This window comes from Cricetulus griseus, chromosome 2 (assembly GCF_003668045.3).
Source record: "Cricetulus griseus strain 17A/GY chromosome 2, alternate assembly CriGri-PICRH-1.0, whole genome shotgun sequence".
NCBI classification, from domain to species: Eukaryota; Metazoa; Chordata; class Mammalia; order Rodentia; family Cricetidae; genus Cricetulus; species Cricetulus griseus.
The window spans coordinates 154,069,683-154,085,737 of NC_048595.1; the positions used below are offsets into that span (position 1 = coordinate 154,069,683).

The following is a 16,055-nucleotide window of genomic DNA, read 5'->3' on the forward strand; positions in this document are numbered from 1 at the left end:
GCTGAAGATTCGCTGTCTCAGATCCTTCGGAGCTGGGTTATAGTATCTGCCATGCTTGTTTTATTTCTCCCATGGATGCTGGGGTACATACTCAGATCTCCACACTTATGTGGCAGACACTTTGCTGACAGCTCTCTCCCCATTCCATGGGCCTTTTCAGCAAGTGTCCCAGCCTATGTAGGCTAGAACAAACAGTAAGTTCTCTTGGCAGCTTTGAACGGGCTCTAAAAGGGGCTTGGGACATCAAAGGGAACTGTTAGAAATGGTGCCAGGGCTGAAGTCTTTTCATGTGGAGAGGATGTGAACTGGAAGTCCACAGGTTTTGTAGGCCAAGGTCAAGACCTACTTAAGGACACTCGAGGAACCTGGTTGTTTAGTCAAGGAGAGAATCTGTCATTCTCAAGCTACCCAGGCCAACCTTTTTCCAACATTTAATTGAGAGAAAAGTTATATCTGATCTGTTTTTTCCTTACCTGCTTCTATCATTTTCTCCTCTGACTCTATAGCTTCTACTATAATATTTCTCACATAGAAATTTCTCACATGATACCTCAGCAATTCTCATAATCTTATGTCATTGTGCACACATGCACACAATGACACTTTCCCAGGGGACAATTTAGCCAGTGTCTCCTAGTTACAGGATCTGTGCAGTGCTGGGATATAAGGAACTCAGGTCTCTTCATGTAGTACTCTCAACTCCCCCGCCCCCACCACGTTCTAAGCCACTCTGCTGCTTCCACCGCCATTGTTTTTGTTTTTGTTTTTGTTTTTAATTTATCTCTGCAGAACCTAGCCCTTAAGACAAAGGTAGGTGTGTTTCAACATTCTCACAATTTGTCATCCCAGAGTCCCTCAATGGTAGGCAATCTGCAGCATATTCTCAGAGTATTGGGAAACCACAAACCCCATGAAATACCAGTTATACTTGGTAGGACAGATTTAATACAAAAGATATTAAGTATTGTTGGGGGTCAGAACCTTTCTTCACTACTAGTGAGAGTGGGATGGTGCAGCCACTTTGAAAGCAGTATGGCGGTTTTTTGAAGTTCAGATGGAGTTATTAGTCTAGCCACTCCACTCCTTGATTTCAACTTCACTCAACAGAAATGAAAGTGTATGCATACAAAAACAGGTACATGAATGCTTATAGCTGTATTATTTGTAATAGCCAAGAGATGGAAACACTGACATGCCTAGCAACTGCTGAATATATAATATGAAATGAAGTATGGAATACAATGGAATACACTTCGGTGAGAAAAAGAAATGGAATTTTGACTTATGCTACAGCTCATGAACATTGAAAGCATTATGCTAAATGAAAGACGTCAGACACAAAGACCACGTATTGTATGGCTGTTTTTATTTGAAATGTCCAGACTGGGCAAATTCATAGAGAAAGTTAAGTCGTTTTTTCTAGGAAAAGGTTTGTGGAAAGGCAGCTAAGGAGTAGTGATTGCTAAAATGTAAAGGCTTCTTTTTGGGCCGATGAAAATATCCCAACACTGTAGTCCTAGTGTAGTCATAGTTGCACCTATCTGTGAATACTGATACACTAAAAATGGACAAATTGTTTGATACTTAGGTGGTACATCATTAGTGGTGTTATTTCTTAAACTGCCATCCAATATTTCAATAACTGAAATTTGGGATTGAAAATGCAAAACGTTGTTATTTCTGGTCCCCGCGCCAACAACTGGGGGGCTCCCGGGCAAGCCTGGGCTTTCACGTGTGCTGTCTCCACGCCGCAGCAGCGCTGCAGAGGTTAGTCGGGACAGTGTAGGACGCGGCTGCCGCCCGCGGCCCCAGGTCAGCGCGCCCCTCCTCCGGGCCTGAGTCACGGCGTCGCCCGAGTCCGAGTCCCCACGCGAGGATGCTGCGGTGAGCGCGGTGGGGACGCCGCGGGCCCTGGGGCGCAGCGTGGGGCTCTCGGCCGCCGGGCGGCGCCGCTCGGGACCTCTGGGGACAGTCGGCGGCCTGCGCGCCCCGGGCCTCCATGGCGTTCACCCGGAAGAGGCAGCGCGAGCAGCAGCTGCAGTTCTACTCCAAGGAGAGGTGCGCGGGGCGGGGGCCGGGAGACCGGGAGGCCGGGCGGCACTTAGGCGCTCTCCCACAGGCCGCGGCCGCCTCCTGGGTCCGGGAGTCGAGAGTGGGCCCGGCTGGCGGGGACCTCGGGACTCAAAGGCAGGGCCAGCCCGCGCCCGCATGGGGGCGAGCAGCCCGCGCCCGTCTCACACACACACATACACACACACGGGGCCCTGCGTCCCGCAGCCGGCCTGCGTGGGAAGCTGTTGGAGAACCGCGTGCGACCGTAGGGTTGCGGTCACCCGCGGCCCAGGAAGGACTTGAATAAAGAGCTACGGCCTCCCTCAGATCCCGTCCCCTTCTAAGGAAGCGCACTTCCGTCCCTCGTGTCCTTCCTAGTGCGGTTTTGTGACCCGCACGCCTGCGGATAATCTAGCTGTTCTTCCAGCGGGAAAGCCGGCTAAACCGTTTTTGCAAACACGGGGTTTGTGGGAGCTGCGGTCGGACTATCACATTGTCGCTTGGTGGAGCTCTCTAAGCTGGTTATACCTGGAAACGCAGGTGCAGCTTCTAATTCTGGGTGAATTTCCCTTCACCTGTAGTTGTTACTCAGCCCGCCTCTTCATCTAAACATCTCTCTCTCTCTCTCTCTCTCTCTCTCTCTCTCTCTCTCTCTCTCTCTCTCTCTCTCTCTCTCTCTCTCTCTCTCTCTCTCTCTCCTCTCTTCTCTCTCTCTCTCTCTCTCTCTCTCTCTCTCTAATCTGTAATGTCGGACTGGCCAGGTGGTGTGTTCTGAAATTGCATTTCCCACCTGAGTTTACATGGGATTTCTTTGTCTGGCACCAACGACTTGTTAAGACTTGGTGCTGTGTTTTGCATTGATGAGCATGAACCTTTTAAACGCTTGAACTGTTGTCATGTTCTAGACTTCATTAATAGTCATTTGTAACAATCCTGTGACTTCAGTGATGAACAGAAAAACCGGGAGGGTTGTTTTGTTCTGTTTTATCTTTAGATTCTGACTGTTGTTTTGATCGTCTTACACTGTTTGTAATGTTAGGGGAACCTGCTGTCCTTGCTATTTCCAGCATATGCTGTTTTGTTTACATGCTAGGCCCACCGTACTCCCAGGTAAGAGTTCTCCTAGGTCAAACATTTATCAGCTATCAATCAGTTAACTATTCTCTACAATCAGCATGGGCACTTCAATTCTACTTCCTGATCACCCCCAATTTTTTTTTTCTCTGCCTACTGGCTTTTCAATCTTAGGGTGTATGTATGTATGTATGTATGTATGTATGTATCTGTATATTTTAATTAAGGAACATCTCTGAGTGTGAGATTTGAACTTAAATCAAGGAGATTCTTCATAAATCATACAATTCATTCAAAAAGACCAACTTTTAAAAGTTAACTTTGGAAAACCAACCTTACTGAGACCCAAATTTAACATTTCTGCCCACATGTGTCTTGGCTTAACTGTCATTTGGCAACATTAAGGACAAATGAGCAAGATGATAAAGGCCATTGGCTCTGGCTATCTCAGAGAGCAGTTCCTTTTCCTGGGGAGCTTGAGGCTAGTGAGAGATAACCAGAGGCCTCCCCTCTGCCCTGTGCACTCAGTGGCTCCTCTCAAACTGAGTTTGGGATTTTAGATTTCTAGAGCTGCCAAACAGTGACCCCAGAGAAAGAGAAACTGAAGTTAGTATGTATGTCTCTGCTGCTGAATTAGCTCCAGTTAGCATGAGCAGAGTTTGTTTGGGAGATTCTGTGCCAGGAGTTTGGATCATAGTGATGACAGAAGGAAGAATGCAGCAAAGTGGATTTGTATTCTAGATGTTTAATGAGATAGAGGTGACCGGAGATGGTATTGTATATGGCATTTAAGAGGGTGGAGAAAGAAGCCTGGCTGGGATTGTTAGGTACAATATGAGACACTCAGTTAAATATTAATTTCAGATAATTTTTGGCATATGTCCCATGTAGATTTGGGGACATATTTATACTAAAACTTAGTGTAGATTAAGTATATTGTTTCTCTAAAATTCAACTTTAACTGGGATCCTGTACTGCTACTTGCTAACCCACACAGCCCTGCACTGAAACTTCTGGTATGAATAGCCATGCACTGGTGCTGTTTGCTGAAATTTATGAAAAAAAATGCCTTAGTAATTTTCAGGACCAGAATGCAAATAGACAATTAGTTCTATTGTTCAAATTAAGTGTTTTGTATCCCTTCCATTATGTCAGCAGCCATATAAATTTTGCTAGTTATTTTTAAATATCATGATTAGATGTTGATGAAGACAAATGACAAAAGTAAAGAGAAAAATTCACATATGTTCTCTGAAATAGTTGAGCATGGCAGAAGTGGTCAGTGGGTAAGGAAATAAGGAATTCTACAAACTGTCACTTGTTATTCTATTTCTGAATTGTTCTATTTAAAATTTATCTTCACAACTATTTTTATCTTACTCTGTAGAAGTTTACATAGTTGAGACACATGCCTTCAAAGCAGAAGCTGTAGTTTTATTTCTGTGATATAATAGAATGAACAACGGTGGTTTATAAGATATGGTGTCAGGCTAAAATGTTAGTGATTCTTAGTTTTCTGTTGTATGTGTACATATCACATGAATAGTTTTACAGTTTTGTTGTATGCCTACATGTTTCATGAATAGTTTTACAGGCATTCTAGAGACTTCCAGTTGGCTTTAGAGAGCCCATGAACATATAACTCCTTGGTTACACTGATATTAAATTTCTTTTACTCAACATGTTTGTTTATCAGTTGAGTTTGCATTTATTAAAAATACTTTTTCAGAATACTAAGTGATTTATTTTTCTACTGTGTAATCTTCCATTTATAACATGGAACATTCCAGTCTCTTATATCCATTTCGTAGGTTGTGCCAGATATTGGAAAAGGAGATAAATTGCAGAATCAGCAGTCAATCAGGAATGTAATGGATCACAAAAATTGTACCTTTAAAAAACTGGCTTATTTTTTCACATATAAATCAGTGAGAGAGAAAGTAAATGTTGCAAATATTTTTGGTTAACTTAGAATTTACATTGGCTTCATAATAAATGCTTAGTAGTATATCTCCTCCTTATTCTGTTATTATATCATGTTAAGTTATTCCAAAACAAGAATCTGCCCATACATGGAATTCAGGTTTTTTGCTGTATGATTTGCATCAACTGTATGCTTTAAGTATGATATGAATACGAGTGGATACAGAAGGTTTCAGTGCTTAGTTTTAGTTTCTTTCCCTCCCTGTCTTCCCCATCTCGACATGCTTCCTTCCTTCTTTTTATGAGATAAGGTCACATGTAGTACAGGCTACACTGGATTATTGATTGTATTGTCCTCACCTCCCAAGTGCTGTGATGCAAGCATGCATATTAACCATGGTGCAATGGCATTTTCCTTTTTTGTTATTGTTGATGTACTGGGAATTGAACTCAGGGCCTCTTGCATGGGAGGCAAACACTTTTCTTCCAAGTTATATCTTTGGCCTGGTTTCTTCTAAACACTAGTGTGGTCTTAATTTTAACACCAGATATTTAGAAACTATCCTAACATGTTTAACTAGAAAGATTTTGAAAATTGTCTTTTATTTCTTTAATTGATTAGCATTTTTTTTAATTATTCTTTTTTTCCCCTCAGTACTGGGGATGCTGGGGACTGAACATAGCAACCTGAAGATGGAAGGATTGATTAGCAATTTTTTTAATTATTCTTTTTTTCTCTGTACTGGGGATGTTGGAGACTGAACATAGCCACCTGCGGCAAACATTCTGTTCGGTCCTGTTTCTTACTATTAATTTGTATTTTATGAGAAACTTAGAATTGTTGTCTTTTTCCTGAAGTGAATCTTTTAGGAACCTATAATAACCTCACTGTTTCTAGTAATTTTTTTTATTTTCTCTGATGTTTATATAGCTGTATCAGATGATTTTCAATGAACAAAATTTCCATTCTTTTATTTTTTTCTGTAACCTTGTGTTTTATGTATGAATAGTATATTATCTAACTTTTAAACTTAAAAAATTACATTTTGTTGATTTCTTTTTTGCATGTGTATATATGTGTGTGGGTGTGTGTGAGTGGAGGTCAGTTGCAGGAGTCAGTTCTCTGCTTCTATCATGTGGGTTCAAGAAAGCAAACTTGGGGTGTCAGGCTTGGCAACAAACACTGAGCCATTTGTTGGTCCCTTCTTGTTGAAGTTTTTTAGTAGTTCATTTTGAATCTTAGTCTTAAGAAAATTTCATTTAGTATTATTACAGGTTTATTTCTGCTATCTTACCGCATTCTTTGACTTCATTTCCTCCCCTAGCCCTTTTTCTTTGGGATTAAGGGAAGTCCCAATGCTATCTAACATTCGTGCAGAGTGTGGGGTTCTATGCTCTAATTTCATCTTTGTTTTAATATCTGAAGCTTCCTCTCTACCAATGTGCATGCCCTGGATTAATTACTCCTGTTGTCCCATACTAAATTATAGTCCACTGTTGTCCAGTTAGATCTACACATTAAGCGTTATGATTGACTGATTAATAATTGTGTGGTTTTATGTGCGTGCTTGCTACAGTCTTTAATGGGTTTCCCTCTTGCATGTCATGTTTTCCTTACAGAAGTTTTCTTTCTTAATAATATACTGTAAAAGTTCCTCCAAGCAAGGTCTGAGATAGTAAACTACCTTTGTTTTTGCATATGTAAACATATCCGGCTGGGCGTTGGTGGTGCACGCCTTTAATCCCAGCACTCAGGGAGGCAGAGGCAGGCGGATCTCTGTGAGTTCCAGGCCAGCCTGGTCTCCAGAGCGAGTGCAGGATAGATTCCAAAGCTACACAGAGAAACCCTGTCTCGAAAAACAAACAAACAAACAAAAAAAAAAACAAACAAAATTATATCCTTCTTTTACCCTTGCTTTGAGAATAGTCTTGCTAGATGTATCATTTCCTTAGCGTTTTGAAGATTCCAAACAAAGGCAAATGAACAGAGAATAGGCCAGGACTTGCTCCAGCTTTGTGACTTGAGATAGGGGGAATCTTGAGCCCTGCAGAATGACCATGTGTCAAGACATGGTAGGTCCTGCTGGTTAGCCGTGGGCAGCCCAGCATTTGTGGCTTTGGGTTTTCCCTACCCTCACTGGCTTGACTGGGAACTACTAAATCCATCAGATATGGCAGGATTTGTGGTATCCTTGTCCAGAGTTAGGAAGCGTGAGTACATTCCCAGTCATTTGGGAGCTGGGTCTAAGCCTGTGGACAGCCAGGATTGACAGCCTTAAACACAGACCATAGCCAGCTTCTGGGCAGCTTCCCAGGACACCACCTTCTCTTCTGCAACAAACCCATTCTGCTGCTATTGAATTGTTGTTTATAATAGAATGACTTCTCTGGGAGCTTGGGGGCCTCCTCTCTATGGCGGGTGCCGCCATCTATCCAGCCCTGCTAATTTCTTTAAACTCAGATCTTTTTGGTCTATTTTCTAAATAAGGTTACCTATTCAATACCTCCGCTACATCTTATAGTTGAACTTAAGTAACTAAGAAAATGATTTGACAGGGCCACGTAGCTTGGCCATGTGTGATGGCTAATTTTGTCACCCTGGTTGCATTGGGAAGCACCTGTGGACATACCTCTAAGTATGTCTGAAGACATTTCCAGAGAAGATTAACAAAAGGCAAGTCACATCCAGAACGTAGTGGCCATTATGCAATGAGAGGAACAGGAAGGAGCACCTTACCACAGGCAGTTCTCTCTGTGTCCTGGGATGTTGAAGTTAGCTGTTGCTGCTGCTGCTGCAGCCTTCCTGCCAGAATAGACTAGAATTTGTGGAACTGTGAGTCACAAGACAAAACTAACACACCGTGATTGAGTGCAAACTAGTGTTAGCACTGAGTTCTTGGGCCCAAGTTCAGCCTTTGTGACTTACTGATTCTGTTTTCAATACAAGGCAGGTGAATGGCTGGGCAACACTCATTGTTAAGGTCCCAAGTTTAAAATGATTCTGGTGTGATGGAAGCCCACTTTATATGATACTGGAATCTTAGTCTCTCTGCATCCCACAGGCTAGCAGCATGAGCATGCCTGGAGCCAGAAAGAGTCATGGGCTCCAGCCCAGGTCCACATCAGGATCTTGTTTTAACTTGCTTCCTAGATGATCGCGTGCACACAAGTCAATATAATGTTAGTTAGGCGTCCTTGCTTTCTCTCTGTTTGCTTCTTTCCAGTTTTGCCTCTATCGGGTCCTGTGACTCCTGGGGCTCCCTGGGCTGTGGCTTTGTGTGTACTGCAGATTGCATCAAGGCCCTGAATGTGCAGGGTAAGCACTTCACCACTGAACTTTGTCACTCAGTTCATTGGACTATGAGTCTTGATGAGTGAGAAAGCTGAAGGATGTTTAAGAGCATTGGTCACGTTTCTATCTTTGTCATCATAGACTGTGGAGACTTGAAATTAGAAGTAGCAGGCTTTATGGGTAGTGTCAACGGAAGGGGTTTTCTTTAGCTGAGCCGGGTCAGGAAGTAATTATCTCACTCATTAAGAAGAGAGTATAATTTCTTAGAGTTGGGCTAAGTAATGGAGCGTTAAGCATGCTGTGGAGGGGAAGGACTACAAAAGTCAGCTGAAATAGTGAAATTGGTTTTGCTGGGAACCACAGCTTCTGCACAGGAAGAGGGACCAGTAATTTACATGAGCCAATGGGTAAAGGAACTAGAAACACTGTTCAGTCACTCAGATATTTCTATGCAAATTTGTAGAATATGGATAACTTGACACTGACACTGACATGTTGGAAGAGGGGACCTCAAGTGAGGAATTGCCTCCATCAGCTTGGCCTGGGAACGGGGAGGGGGGGGGCATTTTCTTGATTGCTAATTCATGGAGGAGGGCCCACCCACTGTGGGAGGTGCTATCCTGAGCAGGTGGTTCTGGGTTGTACAAGAAAGGTAGTTTTGCCTGAACCTGGAAGCAAGCAGTGTTCCTCACAGAGGTTTCTTCACTTTCTGTCTCCAAGTTTCTGCCTTGAGTTCTATCCTGGTTTCTCTAAAGCAGCTGTTCTCAACCTTCCTAATTCTGAAACCTTTTAATATAGTTCCTCATGTTGTGACTTCCAACCATAAAGATAACTTTCATTGCTACTTCACAAGTATAATTTTGCTACAGTTATGAACTGTAATATAAATGTTTTCTGATGGTCTTAGACGACCCCTCTGAAAGGGTCATTCAACCCCCATGTTGAGAACTACTGCTCTAGATGATGAACTGTAGCCTGTAAGCGGAAATAAAGATTCTTCCCTAAGTTGGTTTTGGTCATAGTGTTTATCACAGCCACAGAAAGCAAACAAGGAAAAGGGTTAATGTGCTTTTGGTGTCACCGAAGCGTGGGGACATGGGACTCTTAGAGTCCACTGCTGGAAGCTGCAGATTTATGCAGAAGTGACAACCCGCTAGGAGGGGCAGTGAGTTCCGAATACCAAGCAGATGAAAAAATCCTATGGGTTCACGGAATTCAGGACCAGGGTAGGTGGGGCCCACACAGTGAGGACCTTTTGGAAAGAGGAACGGAGATAACATATGGGACCTTCATTCATTGCAGGCAAAAATGACAGAAGTGTACCTGGGGTAGATCAGAAAACAGGAAGTGGCAATAGTGACAAATGCTGAGAAGCTTAGTTGAGCTAATTACAGCGCCCCACTTCCCTTTTTAAAGTTTTAATTTATCCTAATGCAGAGATCATGGGACATTTACTTGATGCTGAACATTAAAGAGATGTCAATGAACCAAGTAGCAGTGAAGAAACTTTCAGAAAAAGCCATGGTGCAAGGGTTACCCATTTGAATCAAGGGATTGAGGCCTTACCTAAAACCTAGGTTTTTAAAGAAAGCAGCATTGAAACTTTAAGTAAAAACAATATAGCTATTACTACCGGGCAGTTCTGGAAAACATTTTCACTCAAGAAGTAAATATACTAATCATCAAAAAATATAATTTGGAACTTCTAGTCCAAACTGCTTTTACCTGAGCAGTTGCAGAAGGCAAGATAAGCAAACACAGTGGCTGTATGATAGTGTCCCTCCATGCTGTTCTCCAGATCTCAGTTCAGAAGTTTAACTGGCTTCAAGAAAGTTGGAGCACCCTTTGAATGGAATCTTAGAGAGATGCTGGAGGTTAAGAAAACAACAACGAGCCGGGTGTTGGTGTCGTACGCCTTTAATCCCAGCACTCAGAGGCAGATGGATCTCTGTGAGTTCGAGGCCAGCCTGGTTTCCAGAGTGAGTGCCAGGATAGGCTCCAAAGCTACACAGAGAAACCCTGTCTTGAAGAAAAGAAAGAAAGAAAGGAAGGAAGGAAGGAAGGAAGGAAGGAAGGAAGGAAAGAAAGAAAGAAAGAAAGAAAGAAAGAAAGAAAGAAAGAAAGAAAGAAAGAGGAAGAAAGAAAACAACAAAGTTTTCTGAACTTGTGTTTGAAATGAGGACATATGTAGCTGTTAGGCAGGGCCTCGTGGATTTAGGACAGAGAAAATGACTCTTCTTTTGTACTCTTCTCATGACAAGGACCTTCATCTAAAAGATAATTTCTTTGATAAGATGTGTGAAGATGCAGGGGGTACAGGTAAAAATTTTACATCTGCTGATGTAAAAATGCAGGGAGAGCTTGAGAGTAGGATTGCGGTTGTCTACTGACAACTCTTGAGAGTTGCTGAAAGAGCACGAATATACTAGCTGGTGCTAGTGCCGGACAGGCAGAAGGAGGAAATGGTCACCAGTCTCCAGCATGAATTACCAGTGAAGTCCTGTCCTGGTCTTCTAATCTTCTGTGGGCAGAGTTATGATTGGAAGATGAACAATGAAGTATAGTTTAGTCACCGTCACTTGGGCAGAGGATGAAGTGTTTCTGTTTGGTTGTTGTTCGTTTTTAACTTTTTTGTGTGTGAACAAAATTAAGACGGGGAGATTGATATTCATTATATGAATATCAATGGATGGAATATACGTTGGATGGATTCCAACGTAAAGTAACTATTGAGTCTGAAAGAATTCCAGAGTGTGGCCTTAGCCTGCTGAGCGCTTTGAACTAAAGAGCTGCAAATGTCTCACAAGTGAGGTCCCTGGCTGCCTGCTTCTGCCCCCTCCTTGTCTGATGTGAGTCTTGAATCCAGACCTCCTCCTGGAGCTTTCCCATAGAGCCCTCTCCCTTAACCAGCCCCGGAAACTAGGGAGGTCAATTTCTGTTCCTCTCTTGCAGCAGTCCTTCACCATGAAGGGACCTGACCATAATGGGGCCAGGAGCCCTCAGCAGAACTGCTGTTGGGTGACTTCTCCATCTAACACTTTCTTCATTCATATTTCCACACAGCTGGCTACTTTGTGTTTCATGGGCTTAAGTATAAGAGGGAGGCAGTTTGTCCTGGGTCTTTGGAATGCTCTCCTATCGTGCACTCAATTGCTTAAGCCTGTCTCGTGTGTGCCTGCCTCTGTTGCAGGAGTGGTGGGAGTGACTATATGATGGAATGATGGATAAGGACAGGTTTTGCTCTTTCTTTTTCTGTCCCTACAACTCTCTTCAGGCTTTGCTACACACACACACACACACACACACACACACACACACACACACACACACACACGGTGGGGGAGGGGGGGCAGCATTGCAGCAGTGGTGTCACCAGACTGTAATCTTGCTTTGTGTATCTGTTTTCTTAAATCTCTTCCTTATTTCAGATTCCAAGAAGTTTTTTTTTCCTGTTTGTTTTGTTTTTTTTGAATTTTAAATGACTACTTTGTTCAACCAGCTCCCTGGTAGGATCACAACAGCCTGGCTTAACCTGAGGGTAGTTTGGGTATTCAGGGTATGGGTGACAGCATGGTTTTCCTGTGACTGGTGCAGTGCCACTCAGGTCAAAGCACTTTTTCCAATGATCTTGTGCCAGAATTACATGTGTAACCTAGAAACGGGCCTGATTAGTGCACAGTGTGTACCCACTATCAACATGATTGGGGATAACTGTGGAGGTGCTTTTGCTGTGCCTGCAGGGTTAATCTTGTGGCTGTCTGGAGTGGAACAATTGGTCAAGTCTTAAGCATACCAATATGCTTTAAATTTTAGGCAACTCCAGGATAGAATGCCTGTGTTTAATATAAATGACTTGCTAAATGACTAAATGTATCTACAAAGTCACCCACACTATGAAGGTGGGTTAAACTAAGACTGTGCAAGCCATGGACACAAGTCTCCTAAAGACAATGGTGAGCTGTAATATTAATGTGTGAGAGCACAAAATCATGAAGCTGCAAAAGATGTTTTTTTAAATAATTTGTTTATTTTTATGTACATTGGAGTTTTGCATGTATGTATGTGTGAGGTTGTCAATACCCAGAGACTGGAATTACAGACAGTTGTGAGTTGTCATGTGGGTGCTGGGAATTGAACCTAGGTCCTCTGGAAGAGCAGCCAGTGCTCTTAACCACTGAGCCACCTCTCCAGCCCCAACTTTAAAGCCTTTAAAGCATTTGATTTTTTTTACTCCATAGCATATTGTTTGGAAATTATTGTTGAAAGATAGTTGAAGTAATTTTCACATAGAAAATATTTAATGCAGATACCAGTAAATGCTTCAGTGGAAACAATACAAACAACTCCTTAAACCATAAATGTTAAGCAGTGTGATTTGCTTAGGTTCCTTCTCTGTAGGTTTGCATGTCTTGTAAAATGTAATATTACTAAATGAAGGAAACTACTATTAATTTATTATATATTTAGTGCTAGAAAGTGGGTGGACATCTATCTTAATTACCACATAGAAGAACAGTTGTTTTGGAAGGTGGTCTGTGTTCCCTAGCCATAAAATCCTGCATGTGTCTTGTTGAATACACTTCTCTGTTTTCCCCTTCCTGTAGGGAGAGAGGGGATAGCAGGGTACAGAAGGAATGGCTGCACATCAGCCCATTGGGATGCTGCCAAAATTTAGGGGAGTAATTAGTGAATAAGTTCCTGACTGGTGCCTTCCTGGAATCACCTGCCACATCAAAGGAATGTCCCATCCTCCTGAGGCAGGTGACTGGACTGGAACTCGGGTGGCTGCAAAGCTTTTCCAGTTGCACTCCAGTACTTAAGCTTATGACTAATTTATTTTTAATATACTGGACACTAAACCTAATTTATGACTATTTATCATTCAGAAATTTTTAAAATGAAGGACATGTCAATAAAACTTAGATAGTTGGTAAAACTAGTTCTTTTATAATTAATTTTACTCTTATGGAGTCAGTCTTTTGGGTCAGCTTGTTTTGTGAATGAACAATCTCTCACATTACTCAATTAGAGTATTTTGCTAATTAGAGTGTTTTGACATTTTCTTTGGATCCTTGTGATATCTAGTCCTTCTTGTATCTTCTTCCTGCTTGTTTGGGTGTTACTCTGTCATGTTTTGTCTTTATAAGTGTAATAATTAGTCTGCGATGATCTTCCTTCTGGCCCTGCATTGTCTCTGTTTGCTCTGTTTGTATTCCTGTGCTTATGGGGGTCTTGTTCTTTCACATTAGAAGCTACTCATCTTGGAGTGACTTTTTGATGCTTGACACTGGGTAAAGTCCTGTGCTTGCATTGGTTTTCAGATGTGTGGTGCTGTCTCAGGAAGCATCTGCACTCTAATTTCTGGGTGTGGCTAATTTCCATCTGCTCTCTGCCTCCCACAGATTGGCTCCCATCTCTTCCTTGCTTTGATATCTCCCTAGTTTGCTGTCATCTTTGGGTTTTGTCATTTAAAAATATTTCATTCACATCTTAGTTTTGTTTCAGAAGGAAGCAATATTCTGTGTAACCCACATTTAATCTAGATGTCTTCCTGGAGAGCAGCAGAGCCTCTAGATGGGCCTGCGGTCTGACACTGCTTTAGAAATTTCTCCATGACTCTAGATGCTGTCCGTGTTCCCTGCCCATACTGTGCAGCCAGTGATATGCTGCTTTTCACTTTTTGGCCTAATTGTTATTTCTGTGGCAGTTCAACTAAATTATTACTTTATTTTATCTTTTTAGTTGTGCATGTACCCTTACCATGGTGCACGTGTGGAGGTCTGTGGACAACTCTCAGGAGTCAATCCTTCCACGGGGCTTTCAGGAATCGCTCAAGTCACCAGGCTTGAGCAGTACACCTTTACCCAAGTCACCTCACCACTGTACATTTATGCTGTCATACTTTTAACGTTAAAAGCACCTAAAACTGAAGTAACTACACAACTCAGTCTGTTTTACTTATTAAACATGCATGGTCTAAAACATCAGGCTAGTTGTAGCCATCTTCAAACCTTCTCCCAGAGCTCATTGCCTCATGGGAGTCACAAGAACTAAAGTCAGTATGGGACACGGTCTCGGAGTTATGGCAGGATAGGGGCAGGGAAGCCTGCCATGTACCATCAGGGGACACTGACATGAAAGTTCCATGGGGAGGAGAGCAAGGTTGTCATAAACACTATTTCACACAGTTTGGGACTTGTGTGTGTAAGGGCAGTGCATCTGCACTGGGAAAGACTCCATTTGGGGCATGGGAGAGAGGGGTGTGGGCTCCACAGAGTACTGTCTGGAGATGTAGGGTGCATAGCCTTGTATACTTCCTGTAAACCAGCACCATGACTCTGTCTTCCTCTCCCACATTTAGGTTCTCCTTACTGCTGCTCAACTTAGAGGAGTACTACTTTGAGCAGCACACAGCATTTCACGTCCAGAGCCAAGGCAGCCATGAGGAAAGGTAAGCGAGCTCACACAGCTCTGGGCACTCGTAGACTCTCGGTGAGGTCTGATGTCTTCAAAATAAACACAGGGCTGTGTAGGAGTCCCTCTTGCCTCTTTTTAGTTAGGTAACAAGATGGTGGCATAACTGATATGGTGGTTGTGGCTCCTCTGAGGCTGCCAAGCAGGACTCTGGTCATCGGTTTGTTCCTGTATCCCTCTTGTCACACAGTGCACCCTGTTCTCGGTCACTGGGATGATGATGAAGTAATGATTGAAAACCATGGGCCAATGAAATGTGTCAGCCTCTTCAAAATGAAGTAATAAATAATGCATCATGACCCAGAGAAAAATCTGCTTTCTCCATAACTACTAATTACTCCTTTAAAAACAGATCCAGTTGCTTGGTTCGATTTTTTGAAAGCTACAGATCAAAGCACATTTTGTCTTTGGATTTTTGTTTTTCTTGTACAAATTATACTTCAGTGTGACTGAATTGCTGATTAATGTGAAGTTGTTCTTGGTTGGAAAATTCTAGCTAGTAAATACAACGGAGTAATGGAATTTAAATCTTCCATGAAGCAATGGATCTATATGAGGGGTCAGCAAACTGCACACAGCCTTTGGGCCCAATCTGAGTGTCACCTGCTTTTACTGGTATATGACACTTGCTTTGGAGTTTGTTTCCCTGTGGCCCATGTTTGGTCACCCAGTGATAGTTGTAACAAAGACTGCATGGTCTATAAAGATACTTCTGTCTGGCTCTTCATAGAGACTACTTACCATAATTATATAGTATATCGTAATCTTCAAGGGCTGCTAAATCCATTAGTGAGAGGTTACTAAGAAGTTTTGTAATGAGCATGTCAAGATTAATAGCACCTTAAGCCCCGAGTGTCTGCTGGGGTGAGGGCACTACATGTCCTTCCTCTGAGGTATTGTCAGAGTATGCAACAGGATCTGATCTAATCTCATTGATGATGTAAAGGAAGGACATGGTAGAGGAATATCACACAGACGCAGTAAGCAGCATTTATGGGCTGGGAGGTGGGGCTGCTGTTTCGGTGGGAGGCTCTTGTCTAGAATTCCCAAGACAACAAAAGTCATTGTGTGGGAAAATAATTTTAGATTAGCAAGTGTGAGGAGTATATCAGTCAAATATAATGTGGACTCTGTTTGGGTTTTGATTTGAGTAAACAAACTATGAAAAGGAAAATTTTTGAACACAGTATACTTGAAGACCTTAAAGAGTTATTCATTTTTAAGCCTGATAATGATAGAG

At 42.4% G+C, this 16,055-nt stretch overlaps 1 protein-coding gene across 1 annotated transcript in view; it reads left to right on the plus strand.

The window, feature by feature from the left end:
- Positions 1–1,780: 1,780 nt before the first annotated feature.
- The window catches only part of Nsmaf (neutral sphingomyelinase activation associated factor), a 56,813-nt gene continuing 42,538 nt past the window's right edge, over positions 1,781–16,055 (plus strand). The window contains exons 1-2 of the mRNA XM_027398896.2: positions 1,781–2,058; positions 14,703–14,792. Of these exons, the coding sequence (XP_027254697.1) occupies positions 2,000–2,058; positions 14,703–14,792 (149 nt within the window). The 5' untranslated portion in view covers positions 1,781–1,999. The remainder of the gene's footprint in view (positions 2,059–14,702; positions 14,793–16,055) is intronic.